Below are 23,743 nucleotides of genomic sequence, written 5' to 3' on the forward strand. Positions count from 1 at the left end.
TGTACTTATCATAAAATTTTTATTGGTACCAATTAATAATAAAAAAACAAATAAATACATCGTTGTTTTAAAAGAAAATTTAATTTCCTCAAAATTAAAACTTCATATTATAGTCAAATGTCTAAAGAAAATTGTGACTCGTCCAAAAATACAATTGATGTGGGGGGGTTATCTCGTTCATCTATTATTCATTGGTACACGTAATCAGGGCCGGCGCTAGGGGTGGGCGACCTGGGCCTACACCCAGGGCGCTTATTGAAAGGGGGGGCGCCTCAATGATATAATGTTAAAATTTAAAACAATTAAGGTTTAGAATCTTCTTTTTTTTATTAAAATTAATATAAATAATAAAATAAATAAATAAATGTTAATTGTAATATAATATGAATTTTTTTGATTGTTTTTTTTTTTATATATGAAATAATACAATATAATATGTTTATTTATAAGTAGTACAATAAGCATAAGTGATGTTCTTTAAATTTGATTTGTTGACGTAAGTAAAGAAACCATAAAATTATGGCACTTGAATTTTTAATTTAAAATAAAACTACTACTATTTATATGGGGAGGGGCGCATATTTGTTTACTCGCCCAGGGTGGCAATGACTCTACTGCCGGCACTGCACGTAATTCACTGTTTGCGGGTAAACTTAAACGTTCTATATAAATGTATAAATGTACCATAATGTGCTAAATCGAATTACATATCGCATCATGTTGATTGTTGACATAGCTCGGTATTATATACAATTTTGATGATCATATTTTTCTATCGTTTTAGGAATATTATAAGGTAATAATAATGTATAAACGTCTCGTTTATTGTATGATCTATAAAAAAGTAACTATATTACATTTAGATTATATACCTAGCTATATATTATAAAACATTACATAAAAATTATAGACCCCTTAATCTTCCTAGTGTATTGTGTTATTTCAGTGTTTATCTATCGTTTTGGAAAATTTTATGAAACCAAATTATTTCCGTTTCCAAACCAGAACGGAATTTTATGGAACTTATAATATTTTCATGTGATATGAATTTGTGTATAGCAGGATATATATATATATAGAAAAGATCAATGTAAATATGTAATTTATTATAATTTATAATTTTGTGAAAACTTATTATTATTATTTATTGTCTTGGAAAAATAATTGAGAACTTTTTTAGTATTATGTGAAACTGGACTAATATTGTGGTTACTATTGAAGTATTGCACAAGAATCTAAGTAAAATAGTCCGAAGTCAAAAAATTCTACTTCTTCTTCTAAAAATTGTAATAAAATCTGTGATAATAAAGATCAGATATTCTCATTACTTTTTAAAAGTATTTGAATACTTTATACTTACATAATACAACATTATATTAACTCAGGGGCCTCCAAACTTTTATTTCAAGAGCCACATAAAATATCAAAAGCTTTAAGTGGGCTAAAAGTGTACAAACACAAATAATATTTAGTTTTATAGAATTATATATTTTTTACATATATTTAAAAAATATTTCTTTTATATAAGTTATATATAATTGTGATAATTGATAGGTGCACGTGGTAATGGTTTTTATTTTACATATATTTTTAGATTATTTATACTGTCCTTTGAGGTCTGGTGATAACTTTTTTGTGGACCGTAGTTTGAAGACCCCTGTATTAACCTTACAATAACCTTGTAGATACTATATGTAAAATAATTTTAATTTGTTATAAAAAATTTAAAAATGACGAAAACAGTTTTCACGAGCAATTTATTGTATTTGGTTTTCAAACTACATTTTCATAATTTTTCCTTAGCTGAACATAACGAATATTTTATAATAAAATAACATATGAATATTACTTTTTATAAAACATATTATACATAATATATAATACATGATATCTTTTTTTTTATACAGTATAAGTATAATACATCATAACTGGTGATTGAATAATGATAGTGGCTAATGCATCGATTGTGTTTTTATAACATACTAAATTCTTGGAAAAAATATAAATTTTTTATTGTACCTATGAATAAAATAAAAGATATTAATAGCTATTTTTAATTATCTTAAATGGGAACTCAGATCTCAGAAATGGGACAATTTCCCTAATCCAAGACGTCAAGTCACATCAATTAATTACCTAATTTAAATGAAATATTCTCCATTTACCTTAATACAATAAGTATTATACTTTTTCCAATGTAGATTGACTGATTTTAGATTTGTTGACTTTATGCTTATTGAGTACAGTATATAAATGGTATGTCATGTACTCTTTACTGTGTGGTTAGTAGCTATATGATTACGGTTATATTTTGTAAATTATATTATATTATTATGTCAATACCGGTCAGGTATTTTTATTGACATTACCTATATTTAAACATAATTTAATTAATGTGCGCTTCACAGCTGGTGCACGAATATCTTGCATATGTACTATCATTTGTATAGCCTAAATAGAGATACAATTACTAATATCATAATTGTTAACAGTTATTCATGTAAACCGAATTGGTTTGTTTCTAAAATTTTAAATACCTATTCGTTATTTTATATATAATTATGGTTTAGCTTACATGAATAAAATGACCTAAATTAAAACAATAAAATATCATTTAATTAAAAATATAATTAAAAAAATTATTAATAGTCCGCTTAATATAGAAATAAATTGCATAGAAGATATTAGTATGAATTTTAGAAATTTCTGTCGTTGTCTCAATAAGGGACACGTAATCTAAAGCTTCAGTAGTGGTCGCAAATTGAATAGAGTCGATCGTTGAATCAGTATAATCTGTAGAAACTGCAGTTGTTGTCTCAATAAGGGTCACGTTATCCAAAGCTTCAGTAGTGGTCGCAAATTCAATGGCGTCGATCGTTGAATCAGTATAATCTGTAGAAACTGCTGTCGTGGTCTCAATAAGGGTCACGTTATCCAAGATTTCAGTAGTGGTCATAAATTCAATGGAGTCGATCGTTGAATCAGTATAATCTGTAGAAACTGCTGTCGTGGTCTCAATAAGGGTCACGTTATCCAAGATTTCAGTAGTGGTCATAAATTCAATGGAGTCGATCGTTGAATCAGTATAATCTGTAGAAACTGCTGTCGTGGTCTCAATAAGGGTCACGTTATCCATAACTTTAGTAGTGGTAGTCGCAGTACTATCTGGCTCGTAGTTAGTAGTTGATTTCGAAGTAATGGGAACGCTTATCTCATCGTCGGTATAATCTGTCATGGGCAGTGTAGTTAAATTTTCATAATCGTAAAGTGTTGTTTCTGACGATGCGTTAATAGTAATTAATTCAAATGACTCGTTATCAAGAGTAGTCCAGTTGTTAATAACAGTCATCGTCGGTGACGTTTCTGTACTGGATACCATAAAATGTGTACTATTATGATTAGATACGTTACCATCGGTTGTCTCGTTTCCAAATTCGACAGACGTAGAATTAGTATTAATTTCGGTATTAATTATAGGTGTCGAATTGAAAGTAGTTGTGTTTGGATTGTCATCGGATCGACACCATTTGTAATCTGGAAATAATTTACAAAATCTTCTCATCTTACGCGATGTTTTTAATTTATATTTTTTGTTCAAAGTATCTACGGTGGATACTGCCATGGGATCATTATTTCCAGACTGCCTGATGACGAATCCTGACGCTAACGTAAATTGTGAATATGCCTTGATGCTCAAAAGAAGTAGAAATAAATGCATACCATTATTCATTTCTGTTAAAAATGTAATACAAATATTAAAATATAATTGGTTATACGGTATAGAAATTCAATGTTGGAGCTTATTATTATTTAAAGAAATTACAATACAAGTACAAACTAGATAGTTCAATATTGAAAATCAAAAATAGATTTTTATGTAAATATTTAACCATTTATAGATCAAGTCTATATTGAGTTGAATAAAATATTATATTATAAAGAGTTTATGAATATGAATAAATCAAATATTTATAAAATGTCGACTAACCTTTAAATTTTAATGAAATTATACCAAAGAAATGTAGATACAAATAATCGAAAGCTTGATTTGTCTAACTGTTTTACGAACTAGAAAAACACTGTTTCCATCTCGTAGGGCACACTTCTTAAATACGTTTTATTGTTACCTTATCAATGGGGAATAAATAATATTTTTTAGTTTAAGAAAATAGGTTTTTTCTTAGTATTTTATTGTTAAAAATAAATTGTTCATGCACTAAACAATGGTTAATCTCATAAAATCACAATACATTTTTTCAATTATTTTTACTGTAATAGTTTAATTTGGTATGTATATGTACTAAATTATACATTATACGTAGGTTTTTATATACGTATAGTTATGAGATTAAAATCATTATTGCGTACAACAAGAATTTAATATAATTTATGCTTTTTTTTATACCTATAAAACCATAAAGCCATAAAGGTAATTGCTTATTAATCATAGAAATAGGTTCAAATAAGGTAGAAATTAATATAGGTGTTACCATTTAAGAAAAAAATTACTGAATTTATGGTTAAGATTTATAAATGAACATGTTATAACTAATAACTATAAGATTTAGGAACTTGTATTGTTATTTTTGTACAAAATACCTCTCACTGGCCTCACCCCTTATATTAGTACATAATATAATTATAATATATACAGTAGTCTTAACAAAAATCCTTCAGTGTGGATATAAAGTTTTTTTCACAAAAACAGAAAATAATCTGTGGTAATATATTATGTTCATTTGCTCAAATTTGTAAAATTAAGTGCGTCGGTATAATATATACCTACTTTGTTCATATAATCATATTTAAATTATATTTAACTGCCATGAGTAAATTTATTTTATTTTAATAAACGAACGTAACTAAGAATTGTTTGTAAATAGTGATTACTACTGATTGAGTATCGATTAAAAATATGCAATATTTAGTATGAAACCTACTTACTATAGAAAGATTAGTAATTTAATCAAAAAAAGAAAAAAAAAGTCTTTATGATTGTTACCTAGTCATTGAAGGTTGTAGTTAGTAATGTTAGTATAATATAGCATTCTGTGGTGAGAATGATTTTGATTATAGCTTGGATTTATATGCTGCAAAGCACATTTTTATACAAGTAGATACTTATATTTGACTTACAATAATTCTGATTAAAACTTTATACGTTACATGATCTGTGATCTGTATATATTTTAATATATTAGAATTTAGAATGTATAAGTTTACGTATTTATAGAAATTCGGCCCGTGAAATCTGTATCTATGTCGGGCCTTTATGAAAAACATATATGCTCAAATTTAGTTACACAAATATATTTATAACTAATAAATTAATAAACGTATTCTTTAGTTAATGTTTTAGACAAAAGTACTAGCTACTTTATTGATTATGTATTCTGTATCGATATCAGATATCATGTTATCGTATCATGATAATTATAAAATAACAATAATAAAACAAAAATATAACCATTATTAGGGACATTAAGTAAAACACTACAAATTACAATATTTTTATAATAAAAGACTTTATTTTTAAAACACAAATTAAAAGGCATACAAAACAGATGTTTAACATTAACATCTTAACTAATCTATACTACATTTAAACTTAACTTAACTATTTTAACTTTATTAAAAGCTGACGTTTTGCTTTTTGATTTACAAATGATTTTATAATATCTTCACATGAAAATGAAACAAGAAGATTGACTGAATTGATAGATTTGCCATGCTGCTTAATCTTTTTGTGTTATTTGTGAACGCAAGTATTTTTTTATTCGTTTTAAGCATGGAAATTCACGTTTTGTTGAACAGTTTGCTACAGATGTAGGTACCTACACACAAAAATACGAATTGCCACCTATATGTTTGAATACATTTTCTCAAAACCCATACAGTTTCTAATGTTCTTATACATCTACTATATATTAATAATGATTATAAATTATAATGAACCCAAACAATATAGGTATACGGTATACCATATACGATGCACAAAAATTTCGTAAATATAAAGTAAGTAATTAATTTTCCAATTTTTTTTATACGTTTGGTGTTTTTTTAATAATACACTACAACATTTTTCGCTTTAGGTAGCTGCCTGCTACTAACTTTTTATTATTAACTGAGTCCAAAAAGACAACAGATTTTGCCGGCCAGTCGCTGCAGTGTTCCTCCAAGGCTCCAAGCGCAGTATGCCGGAGCTGGCGCTCAGCGTACCAAGTTGATGCGGTCGAAAAATGTCCCTGTCAGTTTACTACTATCTAACTCTCTCTCTCTCTCTCTATAAATATATATTAAAAACCTGATGGTAAAATCTAGGTCGTCTGTTTGGGAACATTTATATAGGTACTTATAACGTACAACAGCGATATAATCGTTTAGATCGTTATATAATACCAATACACTTATCAGATAAATTTTTGTTTCTATCCTAACTCATGCCTTAAACGACAAATATCATTTAGATCACATAATCAACGAATATAACTAATATTTGATTCATAAATATATAAAAAAATATTTGTAATAAGTACCAAGATATAAAATTATAATTATTTTTAAACAATTTTCATTTTGTTTTTGAGATAATTTTGACATATCGTTGTTTGATAAAAATCGTACGAAATCGTGTTTTTAAAAATGATAAGATGTATGGAATCGTGCTTTACCATTTTTTTATTATTCATTATAGAGTTATAGTTTAAAAATATTTATATTTAATTTATGCTAACATTGAAAATATTTGTAATAAAACTATACGTACACCAGTACCTCTATATTAAATAGGTACTAAGAAGTAATAAAATTCAATATTATAATAAACAATAAAAAAGCGTATTCGTTATGAATGATTTTCTTGAAATCATTTAATCGTTTTCTTTATATTTTTTTTAATTACAATATCCAATATGTTTTTTAATCAATAAAAACATATTGATATAATCGTATTATATAAAGTGCATGTCTAATCACTGTAACTGCAGCACGTAAAAACTATAAGTATGTAGGTTCATATATTTAATATACTCGTAAATGCTGTTAATGAGTCTTTTGATTACGAAATACGAATGATTCATTTTTACTTGTAATTATATACCATCTGCTACATTCGACATACGAACTACGTATATAAGTTTATATTGACTTTAAAAAAAATTAATTTATGGTAAATACGTAAATAGATATAATACAAAATATTATATTAAACTAACTTACAAAAAATTAAGTTATATATCTGAATTTATTATAATTCAAAATTCAAATACATGTGAGGAATATGTTAAAGCATATCTAAGCTAAGGTTAATATTATAATCATAAAAAAGTGTCTATTTATAATATTTAAGTATCAGTATAGCAGTAGTAGCCCGTAGGTCAGATCTTTATAGTGACCCAGAGGACAGACAACACTATAAAGATGACTAATAAGTTTGTACACATTGGTTACATGTAGTGTCTTGTATCCAAAAAAAAATTGATTAATTATAGTAAATAAGAATTTTAAATTATGTACTGTAATTTCTGACATATAAAATAATATACTGCATTACTTTATTATTTTATTAGGTGCTCATTATAGATATCGAATATTTACGATACTGTTCAACACTAAATATTATATTATTGTATTATACATATAGGAAGCTAATTTCTGATTTAACAATGGAAAATAATTTTTATATTTTTTATTTAAATCAATAAATTTAAACATTCGTGTACAGTAATAATAATAATAAAAAATAGAAGTAAAAGTATGTACAGTAAATTATTATAATAAATTCATAAACATAGTTGAATAATATTGTAATATTTGCACTAAAACATTAAATACTACCTTTAAGTACAATCTTTATTTTTTCCAACGAATTGACAAATCTAATGGTTGGTCAATAATGTCGGGAGTGGAATATGTAGAATAAGTAGGAGTTATGAAGACCGAAGAAGAACAGCATGGATTCGTATCTTGTGCTGAAAATTAATCATTGTTTAACGTCATAACAACATATTTACATTAATATTATATTCTACGTTCTACGATATCATAAATTATATAATCTATACATTACCTACATCAAAAAACTATGAATGACAAAGTATACCTAAATAATAATAATAAATGAAAAATATGTGTGTCAGATTTAGTTTCTGACGCTGAATTTTGATGTTTTAGCCTGTTAATAAAATGTTGGTTGACTTATGGGTGAAGTAAATAACAATTAATATTATAATTTATGAAGTATACATAATAATAATATTAATACGTTTTATGATAATAATAACATGATTAATAATAGTAAGAATATATCATGTGATATTTACATTAGGTACAGTACATGCACTATGTCGCCATGCCTATGTAAACTTGAGCTATTCAGTTGAACGATTTCGAACGCAACTTCCGTTACACTATTTCATGACATTCGTGACATCGAATTTACTAATTCAAGACCGTTTCTTTAACATTTAACACACAATCTTTTTTGGAGAGGGGGGGGGGGGTAAAGATGTTAACACATAAAAAATAGAAGTTCAGGTAAGGTTTCAACTTTTCGAGTTTATTTGTTGTCGTTGAGTAGGTCTCGGTAAGAAATGTGTTTATATTTTATATGAATTAAATTATAAATCATTGCATATACGATTCTAAACGGAAACGGTGTCAGTATTTATTTCTAAGGACATTTTATGATTTATTTGATCATAGATATTATTACTTATTAGTAATATAATAGATGGAAGGTGAACTATTTATTTTTGAAAAAAAAATGCATAATATATTATTATTATTGAAGTAACTAATAAGTTAGGGGTTTTATCGACTCCGCCGTTTTAATATAAATTCCACCGGCTATCAATTCCGCCAGATATTTTTTTATATCGATTCTGATTATTAAACAATAACCGATAAAAATATTTCAAAAAACAATTCAAACATTGTAGTCTGAAAAGGACAATAATAATTAAAATAATAAAATAATATAACTCAAATACCTACCTCATATTTTTAAATAGATTTATAGGTATAATATATTATTCAAAATAATAAAAAATACAGTTAATTTCATGTAATCTAAATGAATATCACTAATTATTGCAAATAATAATATAAGTAAAATATTAAATATATAGGTATGGTAAAAAAAATAGTGGTTTAAAGCTAGTTATATACAAGGGAATCTATTGATTATATTTGGTCATATATTCTACTTTAACTTATTTTGTTACGAGTACAAATTTGTTGTTAATATTCAGTGGATATAGCGGATGATAGTCGATGTCCGCGGGAATCAATATGTAAAAAAATTCGGCGGAGTCGATACGCTCATTAGTTATATCAACTTATATTTATTTCATAAAGGCTCTGAGATTATAATATATCCCCCTCATCTCACCTAAATTACAACCCTGTATCGTAAAATATGGTATCAATAGGTTCATGTCTCGTACAAATAACATAATATGTATAGACAGTTTTAGTTATATAGAGTTTATCTAATTTTCCGAAAATTCAAATCCATTCAAAAATTCTGAGATACGTGGAAGACCATGTAGTGGTGGTAATTTAGAAAATTTTGTAGCGTACAGAAAATAGACATTTTTATAATTGTGGAATGTTTGAACAGAAATCGTATTTTATGTTTTGATCATCCAATTTTATCAATAATCTTAAACACTCTTGTAGAGTCTATTTAAGTTTTTCTAAATATTTTAATTTTTCCCAAAATAAAAGTTAGATACAACTTACAAATCGTCAATTTCAAGACCTCAAAGTTGAAAAAATTGAAGCTTTAAACATTTGCAATCATAAAAAAATTACACTAACATCATTGTAAAACTAATTTATTACATTCATGATTCGTGACTCCACTCAGAATCTAAATAAAAAAAACGAAATTTTTTATTTATCCAATCAGTGCATATTATATTAATATACGAGTATCCTATCTAAACAAATATTAGTTTAACCTATTTAAGCTATAACTGTATTTTATTATGGTTAACTATAATCTTAATACAAGTTCAATGACATAGGTAACATCATTATAATATTTAGAGTACTTGAGATTTTAAATTTCCCTTCGACCTTTAACATTTCAAATTCCAATTGCTGATAGCTGTCAAACGAGTGTTATATTAGTTTAATATTCTTAACAACTAACAAGTGAAATATATAATATAGTAGTATAAGTTTACTTACGTTGGAGGTACCTACATAATTCTCTAATAACTTTGAATTTAAAATAATGACGATAATAAATTGTATTATTAAAGTACATTTTCAAGTTAGCTAAGTTTATGGATGAATATTATGATAACTGTGCTTTATTAATTGTAGAAATAAACAATATACGTACTCAGTATCACCTTAACTTGATGATTATGAGTTTTTGCATGTTTTCGCAAAGAGCTGGGGTCTGTATACCTTTTCAGACAACTTTCTACTCGACAAGCGTATGGTTTTTCGATGAAGTGCGTTCGGGTATGCTTGAAACGATCACTCGTATTGGAGTATGCCTTGTTGCATCCGTTCACTGAACAAACATAAGGTTTCTCGCCTGTGTAGGTATGTACATTTCAAATTTCAAATTTCACATTTTATAATGGTTACAAATTAAGATTGTATATTTATAAATACAATACTCAATATAAATATTAGTTGAGATTATAATTTACAAACAAATAAACAATAATAAACGTCAAAAAAAAAAAATTTATGTTTTTGATTAATATTTAAATCGTTTGTAATTGTGTATTATCGATGTGTTTATTAATAATAAATAATAATTAAATAGATATATTTCTTTTGGGAAGAAGTACATTTATAAGTTTATGATTGTTTAAAATAAGTGCTCAAATGAAAAAGACTTCTGGATTATTAAATGAAAGAATGTCGACCATAAAAAAGAATGGGAATGCACCTCGAATTGAAACATATGGATGTAGCTAGATCACATGGTAAAAACTCTAAATATTTGTATGTACAAGGTGAGAAGAAAGTACTCAAATGGAAAAAACCCATATCTTATGATGGAAGAATTTGAAAAAAAAATGGGTTTTCTGGATTATTAAATGGAAGTTTTTTCGGTATAATGATCTGGAAATTACAGACAGCAGTTTTCAGCTGTGTGCATCCACTGCATCCTATACTGTATAGTGTATACTTAAAAACAATTTTTTTTTGCTTCTTGAAATGCATTTGCCTGCGGGTGTCCGGCTTTCCCTTCTCTTTTTTTCGTAATATAAATTCTAGTTAATTTTTTATTATGCATTTTTAAAATTTTAATAGACTATGCCTCCCTTTAATCGTTCTTGTATGAACTAATTATTTTGAATAGTTTTTCCGGTATAAGAATCTAAACTACAGACTCTTCTTGAATTCTGATACCTAAAGCCCTATATATATTATATATAATGACTAGAACACGTCACGTTACAATTCTGTGAATTGTATAACATAGGAAATCATTGAGTGATGAATATACATTTTAGACCATATACATACCAATATACCATTATATTTTGTTAGTACCTTGTATAAACTTATACGAAATTAGAATATCTATTTATATTTTCATTTTTTCAATGTATCATCAAAACTTAGTATGGTAATTCGTACCTATCAACCTAACTACTAAATACTAACTAGTCTAACTAGTGTCTATGTGTATCGTGTATGCAGTATGTATATAATATATATATTATATATATATATATATATATTAATATATTATCAATATTATACATAATACACGAGTTAAAACCTACAGATACAGATTATTAAGTCTTGAAATCTGACATGGATCTAGACTGATTCTAGAGCATTATTTTGCCATTTTGGGTACCTAGCTACTACCTACTACCTACCGGCTACCTGCATGTATAACCGACTACTGCGGAAATTCACTGTAACATAATATAGATTATATTATATATAGTATATATTAATGGTCTACTTATTATAGAAAGTCAATTAAATTGTTCTCTAAACATGCATAATAATAATAACCTAACCATAGTGGCGCAGTAATGAAATAAGTACCCACAAGGCCACAAATATTGAAATATTGTACGCACCTGTATGCGAACGAGCGTGGATCTTTAGATTTTCGGCTCGCGTAAAACTTTTACTGCATATGTAGCATTGATGCGGCTTGTCGTTTGTATGAGTGCGGATGTGAACTAATATCTTGTACCTTGAAAAGATATCTACTTAAAGTGCCGAAAAAATAACATTTCATAGTGAAATGAGTTTAAAAAAATCTACTTGGCGTTAAAAGCTCGGTCTCCTCTCGTACAACTTTTCCATTTGCAATAGAACAGCCCTTGGGATTCTGGAACTACGTGGTTTATCACATGTTTTGGTAGTTCTGTTTTATTCATGTACAAATCGCAATTTTCCCACCTAATGATAATTATTCAAATATAATATATTTAATGAATAATGATTAATTTTTGTTCCAGTGACTATGGGTTTGTTGTCTACGTCTTGTGCAAATTTTCGTTCACTATTTTCAATACTGTGCTGTTAGTTTTAATTTTCAAGTAAATTGATCTATTATAAAACTTTTAGATAAGAACATTATCAGTGCTAAAGTGTCAACGATATTTTTAATATTTTTATTTTCAAACAAGATATGGGTATCTGAAATATTAAAAACTAAAAATGCACATATCTCATTTGAAATTTAAAATATAAAATAAATTATTTCAAACTTAAATAACTTTTTTTTTGAAACTATCAAAAAATAAAAACGATATTGCATAGTTAATGTTCTCCTCATTATAGTGTGAAAATCTGATTGCTTAGCTTGGACTACAGCTTGAGTAATGTAGTTCTATTTCACATAAAACAGTTTTTGCTATGTTGTACGTTTGTAAGAGTCTCTTAAGGCAAGTGTGTAGCTTTTTTCAAATGAAACGAGTACAAACAATTATAAATTATTTACACCCATTATTTATAAAATATTGATTTTTAAACCATATACATATAGTTTTATTGTTAAAAAAAAAATAAAGAATAAAAAAAGAAACGAAATCGAGCAGAGAATCGATATATTAAGAAAAAAACAAATGAAGACGTAGGTACAACTGTCAAAAAAAAAAAATCAAACTCTGGACTTCTGGAGATTCAGGTTACTATTTCAATATTATACGTTATTATAGTATAACAGTCGGGTCTCGACGAGATTCAACTATATGTATTAAAATATTAATTACTATGTACTTAGGTACTACAATCAGAAATAACTAACAACTATAGTCATTTGGTATATTATAGATAGCCTTAAACATTTTTTTTTTTTTTATTGATGTAGTTGAGAACAATGTTAATAATAATAATAATTTAAAAGGTATACGAAATTAAATAGCTCAATCATTTTTAAGTATTTTCAAACTCACAAGTTTATGTCACCAGGATATAATTAGGCAGAAATTCGTAAGCCTTATAAATGTTGTATGGGTATAAATGTATAATGATTTTCCATCATCGGTAATTACTAATTCAACAATTTGGAACTACGCAAGTTATTTACATTGAACACCCTATACTTAGTTAAATAATATCTCAGAATAAAGCCAATAAAGGTCTATATTGTTCGTAATATTTGTGAGAAAATGAATACCTGGTAATTATAAATTTGTAGAAAGTTAAATATGTGCAAATGAATTATATAGCTTATTTATTTTTTACTAATGAACAACAGCCAAGTAGGTACTAACTTAAAAAATGTAAATACCTAATATCTGCTTTCTGAGTTCTGAATTTTTTATATCTGAATTTTATTTTTATGAAATAATATGAACCGTAACTAATCAATATGAATTACAAATATACACTTGGAATTTAATGAGAAGTTTTACAAATAAGTACCTACCTAGGTTTTTATTTTAATCAAAAGTATTCCCCTACGCGTATTTAAGCTGTAAAATTGTAGGTACCTACAAGGTACTCGTCTAGTATAGGTACCTAATTATAGTAGGTGGTATGGTTAGTGAAGGCTTAAATAGGTACCTACCTATTGACTATTGAGACACTTATTACTATTTGTTATTTTTTGTTGTTACTTAATTATTATAGTATTAGGTACACATGTAATAAAAAAATACAATGTCCAAAATACCTAGTTGATAGTTTGATACTATGGAATATTTTAGTTTTAATTTTTCTTGTATTAAAATAAAATCTAAAAATCATTACTTGCAATAGCACGACGAATCTTCATCATTGTTTTCTAGCATGTTATTGATATTAAAAATGTGTTTCATTGCACAAATTCGGACGTAAAAATAAATTTTCGTATAAATGAATATGAAAGATATACTATGCAATTCACTGTCGGATTATACTTAGAAATGATACCTATAGCAGTCGCCGTTGAGAGGTTATCCAACAAATCCGGGATGATTGTATGCTCATAACTAAATGATGAACAGAAACGATTGTATACTAACAGACAATAATAATAATGCATATCGTTTTGTTTTTAAATAACGTTTAAACTTATATGTTAATAATATGCCATTGCCATATGGACTCAATGTGGTCTCCTAGCTGGGGGTCTTTTATTAATATTATAATTTACATCTTGACAGGGGGTAAATCTTTAAAGTATATACATATGTCATCATATTTGTGTTTTATAAAGTATGAAAAATATGATTCACAATAAAATACTATAAGCAATATTTAATGTCTTAATGAGAAACATTTTACTGAGCTACAACATTTTTATTGACAGTTGTAATTTTTTTGGTTCAATGATGAAAAATCCTACACGAATAAACTAAACACTATACCATATTATATTTATCCATAAATACCCGATTCCATTCAATGAATAAAAACTATTTTTTGCTAACTGCTAATTATATAACTTGGGTCTAAGTAAATAGGACCTAACAATCTTACTTAGTGATTTATGTTATCAGTGGGAGGTTTCTTTTTTAGATTGTTCATGTTTATATGTCTATTATTTTATACTTATTAAGCATTTGTGCCTTAAGATATAAAATCTATAATTTTAAATACATTTAAAATAAAAATTGTGAAATAAATCATAATAGATGTATATATTTTCAGCATTATTTGCAACAATGCATTAGTGCAACGCACCTTACTTTTTTGTTATTAAAATATCATAATTATTAAATTATATTTTGATTGTATAGGTACTTTTTCTAAATTTGGTGGATTCACTAGATCAGCAAATTCCGAACTTTTTCAGTCTTTTCTCGGTAAGTATTTTCTTGCGGAGCCCCAAGAAATATTTAATATTAAGTTTTATTTGATGTGTTCTGTGAAGCATATTACACATGATATAATGTATACAGGAGTAAGAATATTAAAATATTTATAAAGGAAAGAAACAACAATACTAATTTAGACTTGGAAAAAATAATATTCATTATTATGATTGTAAATTTAAGTTTATTTGGTTTATGGTTAAATGAATGGAATCGCTGCACTAGATGACTCCAACTTATGCTAAGTATTTTAATTAACAATATTGACTAAATATTTTTGTAAGTCTTCATTTGTTGAAATGTAGATGTATCTAATTAATTTGTATACTTCTTTGTCACAATACATAATGTAAATACATAAACACAATATTAAATCAAACATCTACACTAACAGTAGGTATATCTGTATATCTACAACTTCTTTTTTTTTTTTTTTTTTTTTTTTAGAATCCATTTATTACATAATCAATGTTCAGATTATAAAAATAGAATACTATAATATATTAAGGAATCTTAGAAGTATTCAAGTCAACATAATTTATTAGAGAGGCTATATAGGTGACAATAACCTCAATATTTATCAAGAGTTGAAATGCATAATTAATAGAATATAGGTGATTATAATCAAACATGAGTGTATAAAAAAATCTTGGAAATTGGAGTGGTTTGAAAAATTTAGGTTTTTTTGGTATGTCAAAATATGATCTACATCATAATATTAAATAAATCTATAACAAACAGTAGACTCTTAATGTGTTGAAATTTGTAAAACCTTATATAATAATTGATTATGTATGATAACAATGATATAAATAATTAATAATTTAATTTAAATGTATTAAATAAAATATGTGTACTTGATTCCTAGGATCCTAAACTCAATACAAAAATCTTCAAATATTAGTAAACTGTTAAATAATTATTTCTGAATAAATTTAAATTGTATGTTTTATTTTTTCATTATTTATGATAGTATAAACAATTCAAAATTTTAAAATAGCCCTATCTATTGATTTCGGTTAGTACTTTGAAAAGGTTATCTTAAGAAAGAATAATCGAGAGATTATAATGTAATCCTAACTAATGGTTTCATATTGCCACTATTTTTTTTTTTAGCATTAAATGTTTATCTGAAACAGTAAATTATTTAAAATAGGTAATAGCTGTAGTACTTCATTATTGTTTACTAAGATAAGACAAGTACCAAATACCAAAACTCTACAATCTGTTGATGGTTTATGATTAATCATTGTATAAATCTGAAAGGTAAGGATCAAGAACAGTATTTTAAGAACAATATTAATTTATTATTATTAATTTTTTATGCACAGAAACTTCACAAAAAAAAAACCTAAAACTAAGCAGTTAAACTTTTTAATATAAACAAAAATGGAATTAAATTTATATATTTATAAGAATAGTCTTTGCTCTTTAGAATAATATAAATAATATTATAACATTATACAATATTTAATTGAAATAATACATAACTCCAAATAGAGGAATGCTAAAAGTTAGAATATACCATTTAAGTTGATAGAATAATTAAGACGTCGAAATGTAAGACCAAATACAAGGACTACACACATTGCCGTGGTAACCATGAAAGTTTTACTTCTTGTTTTAATCTAAAATACACAATCAAACAAAAAGTAAGAAAATTAAACATAAATGTTAACAAATGAGTATAATTTGTCATGTGAATTCAAAATGTCGTTTTTTATTTTGCTATTCATTTTTGATAATTAAATTTGAAAAATTAATGTTCAATGCTCATTTTTCAATTTTTATTATCTTTTTTTTTCAAAATGTGTGTAAAAGACACTGAATTTAAAAAAAAAAATATACTTTTTTTTAAATTTATTTAAGTAATTTACAATCTATACAACATTATGTACAATGAGCAAATTTGATATTTATATAATATATTTATAATATTTAAATTTATATTTATATAATATAAAGTAACAGAATTTAACATTTGTGGGCAGGCACTCAGCAGCACCACCCGATAAAAATATTTAAAAATGTTCGTTTATAATAGTTATACCAACAGATCAGAAAAATAATCAATTTTTGAAAAATTGTGATATCAATAACAATTCAAAAAAAAAAAATTGTATTTATAAAATTACTTATTGTGAAATAAACGTAGGTAATAAACCTAAATAACAAATTAAACTTCCATAAAAGATGTGATGATGAATAATATACTTCTTATTGAAGAGTAAATAACAATTATTAACTTACAAAGAATTATGTTAGTAAGTATTACTTAAAAACTAATTACAGTGGTATGTAATTATATATTATGTTAATATTTGGCCTAAAAAACATATTATACAATTATTAGTTATACGTCAAACAAAATTAAAATTTTATTGAGGCCAATTTTATTTTTTTATTTTAAATTTATTTAAATTTATTCAAATTTTTATTTATTATTAGTTTTTATGTAAAATAAAGCGAACATGTTTAAAAGAAATTCAAACTCTGTAGCATAGAATGTACATTTCTAACTTAAATGAATAAAGTAACATTTGTATTACCTTAAAAACATCTTTTAATGTTTTTTCAATGTTTTTTTCTTCTGCTCTCATGTACGGTTTTAACATTAAAGCAGCATCAATTGCTGATATATGGTTATCAATTAACATGTCAGTTAAATTGTTTTTATCATCAGTGATTGAATTATATATATGATTTAAAGCTAAAGCAATGCATCCAAGTTGGCCACAAATGTTAGATTGTAGTTTTTGAATTTCATCATTTCTATAAAAAATATTTGAATGATAATAAGGATATTGTATGTTTGATAAAATATATTATAGCATTATACATTTGAAAAACAATAATAATTAAATGTTTCTGTTTTTAATCAATGATCAAACAACTTACGATAATCGTGTTTCACTGTGCTTCAATGTTTTATTGAGTACATTAATTGCATTCAAAATAGTTTTGATGTCTTTATTATCAACATCCAAGGATTTGAGATCATCCGCTGACAACTGAATTAACGTATGCTCATTAATTCCATGATTTTCAAATTTAGATATATACTTTTCACAATTTATTGATTTCAGGATTAGTTCTAACCCTTGAACCTTGCGTCTAAATATACAAAGTTTAATAATAACAAAATAAAAGCACAAGTTATATTTTAGGTATCTTTAATTTCTTACATTTCAACTTCGTTTTCCATTTCATAAGTAACCAAGTGATTTGATTTTTCGATGAAAAACAAAATCTAGCAAGCAGATAAATACGCCAATTTAATCTAGCTAACTACGAGATGAATTGAACAAGTCTATTCTTGTTTCAGAAACTTTCCAGACCAGATCTCACTAGTCAATCAACGAATCAACATCAAAATCTAAAAGTGGCTGGATTTTGGAATTCGGAATTTAGAAATGATAAGCATAATAATATTTTGATCACAGAATGTGTTTTGATAAAGCAACTGATAAAATACCTGATAACGCACTAAAAATTAACAGATTATACAATTATTATTTAGACTACAAGTCGAGGCTACCATTAACCCATTATAAAGGTCAATTATATTTATTATAGGTCAATGGAGACTACACGAGTGTGCCTTGCGGAATAAAAATTAGAAATTCATATAAAACACAGTATCGAACATTATCGATTATACTATTTATACGTTATACTATGTACTAGGTAAATCATTTAATAGGTTCTTGCACGATTAAATCTTTAATCGTGACTTGTACATTGGCGCATTTATGATTTTCTTTTGGGGGATGATAAAAACCAAAGAATATAATTATTTTTCAAAATCATTGTTTTTGGTATGTCTTATAAGAAACGTTCTTGTCTCTCGACACAAATAATTTTGTGAGCCATGGCCCACCCTGTGAGCCGTACTCTACTTGTTATACCTACATATGCCATATGGTGACCTAATAAATTTTTATCATGAAACTTTAATAATAAAATTACAAATTACAATTTTCAATGATAATTATTAATTACATACATTGAAAAATTTAAAAACTGAATTGATGAAATATCTTAATAATAATTGGTTTGGCCCATCCTGCCAAAAAAGTCTGCGCACGCCTAGGTACCTATCTATACGATCACGAATTAAGAAATCGGCAAGTAAAGGCCCGTAATAAATTAAATTAATAAGATACATATTATGAGATACTAGCTATCATAATATGCATAATATCTATTATTTGTAATAACTAATAATATTATACGTTTTATATTATTGTGTTTTGTGGCCAACACGGCAACAGGACAAATCAAAATTCATGGTGCATAACATTTTATATTAATTTAGCTTGTCAATTATTGTATCGATTTAACAGTGTAACACCAACATCACTGGATGACGAATTTAAATTTTTTGATATACTCACGATTTAGTATTATTACCATGTTTTGATTGTTGATTAATTAATAACTAGTCATGCTGATTTGCTAATCAATTAACCACGAAACTGACATATATCCAGTGGGGTATTTTAAAATTATTTGAATTTCATCGAGTCATTACGATAATAAAAATATTAGCAAGCCGCAGCGAAAATACAATACAACGAAATTATTGTGAAAGTATATACTATATAGTTTATAGTTTATTTTTAAATCAAGTTTACAGTTTATCAGATTAGAGTATTTATACCTTACATCATTAATAATAACATTAATAACGTTGAAAATAATTGTTTTATAATTTTTAAAATTTTGTTAGTGAGGTTCAATAAATGTTGGACATCCCCCCAGAAATCTCCCAAAATACGCCACTGGACATATCATAATACTATATAATTAAGAGTACGTAACAGTGGAATTTGTTGTCTCCGTCTTACCAGTGCGTAATATAGCAAATTTACGCTCAGTCGAACACTTGTGGCTCCTTTAGTTTAAAAATTACAGTGAATCGACCTATTATGAAACTTGATGGTAAGAACATTATCTAAGATAGTACGTTGGTTTTTTACGATAATTCAATTTTTAAGTGAGTTATGAGCATTTTTAATGTATACCACTGTTTTTCAATCTTAAAAATATTATATATTGGAGACGAAAGTCGTAGAAAATCACTCGTCTCGTCTCAAGACTGGTAAATTACCAAAAAAATTGGCCAAAAAAAGTACTACTACCAGATTAGAGAACGGATAAAAAACACTTCAAATTACTCTATAAAGGGCGCCGCGTGCCGACTAGTAACTGATGTAACTTAAGAAAATGTTTCAATGAACAAGTCTCGAACCTCTAAATTACTGTCATCACCGGACCTGATGGCCATTGGCCACCCTTAGTACCTAACTAAATTTTGTCAACAATTAAAAATTGTTTTTCGTAAAATATTCAATAACGTGCAAATTTAAACATGAATAAGTATATAATTTTTCACCTGTGGGACTATAAATAATCATTTTGTAAATTTAACAAGCTACAGGTTCTATATTAAGTATAATTTATTAAATATAATAATTCTACCCATATTATTATGTTTATCAACAGGATTTATGGCTATTTGGCTATATTATACCTATACTTGCCTGCTTAATATATCACTGTGCATGATGTAGGTACTTGATATATTAATACATTATTATTATTATATATCAATATTATATTGATATATATTGGCGATATATGATAATGATATGATATGAATTTATGGTTTATAAGAAGAAGCACACGCTTAATCAACTAATAAAAACATTCGTAGACATGAAGAAAAAATTCACATCATTATATAATAATTAATAACTCAGCACGACAGCTCAGGATCTAAAATATAAGTGTAGATATGAGTAGTATATTGAATGTATATAGATAACATAAGATAGTACTTAACATTATGAGTTATGCATAGACATAATAGACATAACATAACATAACATATTATGTCTATGGAGTTGTGGCATTCTATGTAAAACACTTTTATAGGTATCAAATTAACTTTTCGTATTTTATGTATATTACATAATATTATAATATGGTATTATATTTTTATCAAACTAGTATTATACACACAATTTTATTGGCACAATTAATACTTCCATATTCATTAATATTATTTAGATTATATTTTATTTCTTTTACTAGGTACCTATGCATTTAAATTTTAATGTCACAATAATACATTTTTGTGAGTAGTATTGATTAATTGTAATTTGTAAAAAAGCTGTGAATTTAATTTACTAGAACATTGTTGATATCCAACATTTACAAAATATACTCTAGAAACGACAAAATATGCAAAATTAAGCACTTTATTTTGAAACATTAAAAATGTAAAATACTTATTTAAATTTTGATTTTTAACAATGCATAATCTATACTCAGATATAATTAAAAAATATTGGAAACATATTTAGGTATATGTAGTAATATTTACACAAATTATACAAAACAATTTTTGCAAATTATGCAAAACAATTTTTGCAAATTATGCAAAACAATTTTTGTTCGTAATCTGGACACATAGGCTGCAGGTAGGTACCAAGGTAAAACACAAATTCATCGATGACTTATTTCTTCATTGCTTCTAAGAAATCACAAAAAAAAAGGTAGTTAGTGCATTATTGTGTGTACAGACGAGCTCATAAATTAAAAATGAAGTTAATTTCTAAGTAATGAATGGTGGTAATGACCCCCAGTATATAGTTTAAATTATGCCAATTTATTTTGTTTATGTTTTGTAAGTTATATTTTGCTGTTATTGATCGTTGTTTACTTGTATCATTAGGTAATATTGTGATCTTGTCCCACCAATAATTGTTATGCATGACGTAAATAATTAAAGATAAGTACCTAATAATAAATTTTAAACAAATAATCACAACGAATGTTTGAAAATTAGTTGAAATTTCAATGGATCATTAGTCATTCAGGCATTAAATCGGTAACTTAAAACTAACTTACAAGTGTTTACTTTTTTTGGTAAACTTAACAACAGAATTTGATAATTATTTATAATTTAAATACTATTTCAAAGTTTATATGACGCAAACATAACATTTGCCAAATTGATGGGTGAAAAAAAAAGATTTCATTATTATGTTAAATAAAAATAACATTTGTCATCCTAAGTACCAGAAAGTTATTTATGATTACGTAGTTGATGGCAAAGGGTATTTTTTGAGATTATATATAGCTTACTGTATACATATTTTTATATAAGTAATTATATAATATAAAAAGAGAGCCGCAAAAAAAAATGTATTTTAAGCTTTGTTAGTAAAAAAAAAAATACTTTTATTTTATTTTAAGTGCGAATATAATAACAATCTAAAAATATTACTAAATACTAATAACAATTAATATTAGGTATATATTCTTTTTTCATTATTCTCATTTAAATTATAAATACGAAAAATTAGGGAAGTTTCTCTGCAGTATGGTATGTGTTGAATGTAGTTATCTACGACTTGTCTTTATGAGTACTTAAGTGTAATGCATGTGTTAAATTTTAATTCAATGATAAATCATTATTAATTTTATATAATTACGAAAAATGATTCTAAGTAGAGACGGTTTGTTAGTCTATATTTTAAAGACATTTTATTATAAATTTATATTGATGTTAATAATTTATTTTTCGCCAAATTTAACTGATTTTACCTAAAAAAAATAGCAGACATTATAATAATATTATAACTTATGCTTAGGTATTAAAATATTGTTTCATATAATATAATTTACTGACATTATAATATACGTTATTATTAATTCATACCTAATACAGACATAGGCACCGTATAACAGTAGGTATATGAATAGGCGGCTGATTGACTTGAAATTAATTTAAATGTTTTGAAACTGTTTATAGTAAATAATAACATACATATAGTAATAAAATGTTTCTACAAATAATATTTTTTGAATTACAATATGTTTAAAATAAATATTAATGTATTTTTTAAATATCTAATTTAAATTTATATTTACTTGAAATATCAATATAAAGATACTCTTATATTTTTAAATTATTACAAGAAAAACTTATTTGGGATCTTCTACTACTTTAAAAAAAAAATGTTTGGCCGAAGCGCTGAATATTATATTTTAATAAAACACTTTTTTAGATTTTGCAGAGCGGAGCGAGGAATGTATTTTGAATTGGGTTCACTTTTTTCTAATCGATTTTGTGTAACGCATTGCTTATCAGTTATCACCATAGAAATCCAAATCAACGATACAAATTATGAGTTGAATTAAAAATAATTTAAATAATGATTTACGCGCCTTGAATTTTTTTGTATTATTCTAAAATCAATCTGTAATTCTGAATCATTAAATTCCTAACAAAATAATGTAGTATACAAGATACAACAAGATATTTTTTCACTGCACGTCTGCACAACAAGTAGTAATAAGTACCATAAAACATATCTGTGTTTCCTAAATTTCCCTTGCAGAGAAAAAATATGTGGTAACATAAACATAATATGCTCATTTTTTTATTAAGAAAAACGGGCTTTAAAATTTGCATTTAATGAAAT

The 23,743-nt window shown here is 25.8% G+C and overlaps 3 protein-coding genes and 1 long non-coding RNA gene across 4 annotated transcripts; 1 reads left to right on the forward strand and 3 right to left on the reverse strand.

The window, feature by feature from the left end:
* Nucleotides 1-2,600: 2,600 nt before the first annotated feature.
* On the reverse strand, nt 2,601-3,730 carry LOC107170138 (uncharacterized). Its single transcript, XM_089220378.1, has one exon. It carries the CDS (start codon nt 3,728-3,730, stop codon nt 2,615-2,617), a length of 1,116 nt encoding a protein of 371 aa, XP_089076504.1. The 3' UTR covers nt 2,601-2,614.
* Nucleotides 3,731-7,224: 3,494 nt separating this feature from the next.
* Nucleotides 7,225-14,489, reverse strand: LOC107170140 (uncharacterized). Its single transcript, XM_015520173.2, has 5 exons — nt 14,200-14,489; nt 12,265-12,402; nt 12,075-12,193; nt 10,355-10,555; nt 7,225-7,970 (listed from the first exon to the last, which is right to left on the reverse strand). The coding sequence occupies exons 1-5, from the start codon at nt 14,265-14,267 to the stop codon at nt 7,852-7,854; spliced, it is 645 nt and encodes a 214-aa protein (XP_015375659.2). The 5' UTR covers nt 14,268-14,489; the 3' UTR covers nt 7,225-7,851.
* Nucleotides 10,422-16,117, forward strand: LOC149058504 (uncharacterized). Its single transcript, XR_016190356.1, has 3 exons — nt 10,422-10,563; nt 12,462-13,132; nt 15,171-16,117. It is a non-coding gene; the product is annotated as an uncharacterized LOC149058504 (long non-coding RNA).
* Nucleotides 16,118-16,530: 413 nt separating this feature from the next.
* On the reverse strand, nt 16,531-18,663 carry LOC107170512 (uncharacterized). Its single transcript, XM_089220010.1, has 4 exons — nt 18,431-18,663; nt 18,144-18,359; nt 17,795-18,017; nt 16,531-16,873 (listed from the first exon to the last, which is right to left on the reverse strand). Exons 1-4 carry the CDS (start codon nt 18,448-18,450, stop codon nt 16,760-16,762), a joined length of 573 nt encoding a protein of 190 aa, XP_089076136.1. The 5' UTR covers nt 18,451-18,663; the 3' UTR covers nt 16,531-16,759.
* Between the last annotated feature and the right edge of the window lie 5,080 nt (nt 18,664-23,743).

Source organism: Diuraphis noxia, unplaced genomic scaffold, assembly GCF_037042655.1.
Source record: "Diuraphis noxia isolate RWA-SAM2 unplaced genomic scaffold, SU_Dnox_SAM2 contig0002, whole genome shotgun sequence".
Classification (NCBI taxonomy): Eukaryota; Metazoa; Arthropoda; class Insecta; order Hemiptera; family Aphididae; genus Diuraphis; species Diuraphis noxia.

What these genes read in the sequence shown, in the direction of transcription:
- LOC107170138 (XM_089220378.1), bottom strand. Translation starts at nt 3,730, where the DNA reads ATGAATAATGGTATGCATTTATTTCTACTTCTTTTGAGCATCAAGGCA.
- LOC107170140 (XM_015520173.2), bottom strand. Translation starts at nt 14,267, where the DNA reads ATGAAACACATTTTTAATATCAATAACATGCTAGAAAACAATGATGAA. An exon ending in GATTCGTCGTGCTATTGCAA is followed by an intron (nt 12,403 to 14,199) that starts GTAATGATTTTT and finishes AATTATCATTAG; the next exon opens with GTGGGAAAATTGCGATTTGT. An exon ending in CCACGCTCGTTCGCATACAG is followed by an intron (nt 10,556 to 12,074) that starts GTGCGTACAATA and finishes ATACCTACACAG; the next exon opens with GCGAGAAACCTTATGTTTGT.
- LOC107170512 (XM_089220010.1), bottom strand. Translation starts at nt 18,450, where the DNA reads ATGGAAAACGAAGTTGAAAT. An exon ending in ATGGAAAACGAAGTTGAAAT is followed by an intron (nt 18,360 to 18,430) that starts GTAAGAAATTAA and finishes TTGTATATTTAG; the next exon opens with ACGCAAGGTTCAAGGGTTAG. An exon ending in CATTAAAAGATGTTTTTAAG is followed by an intron (nt 16,874 to 17,794) that starts GTAATACAAATG and finishes TGTGTATTTTAG; the next exon opens with ATTAAAACAAGAAGTAAAAC.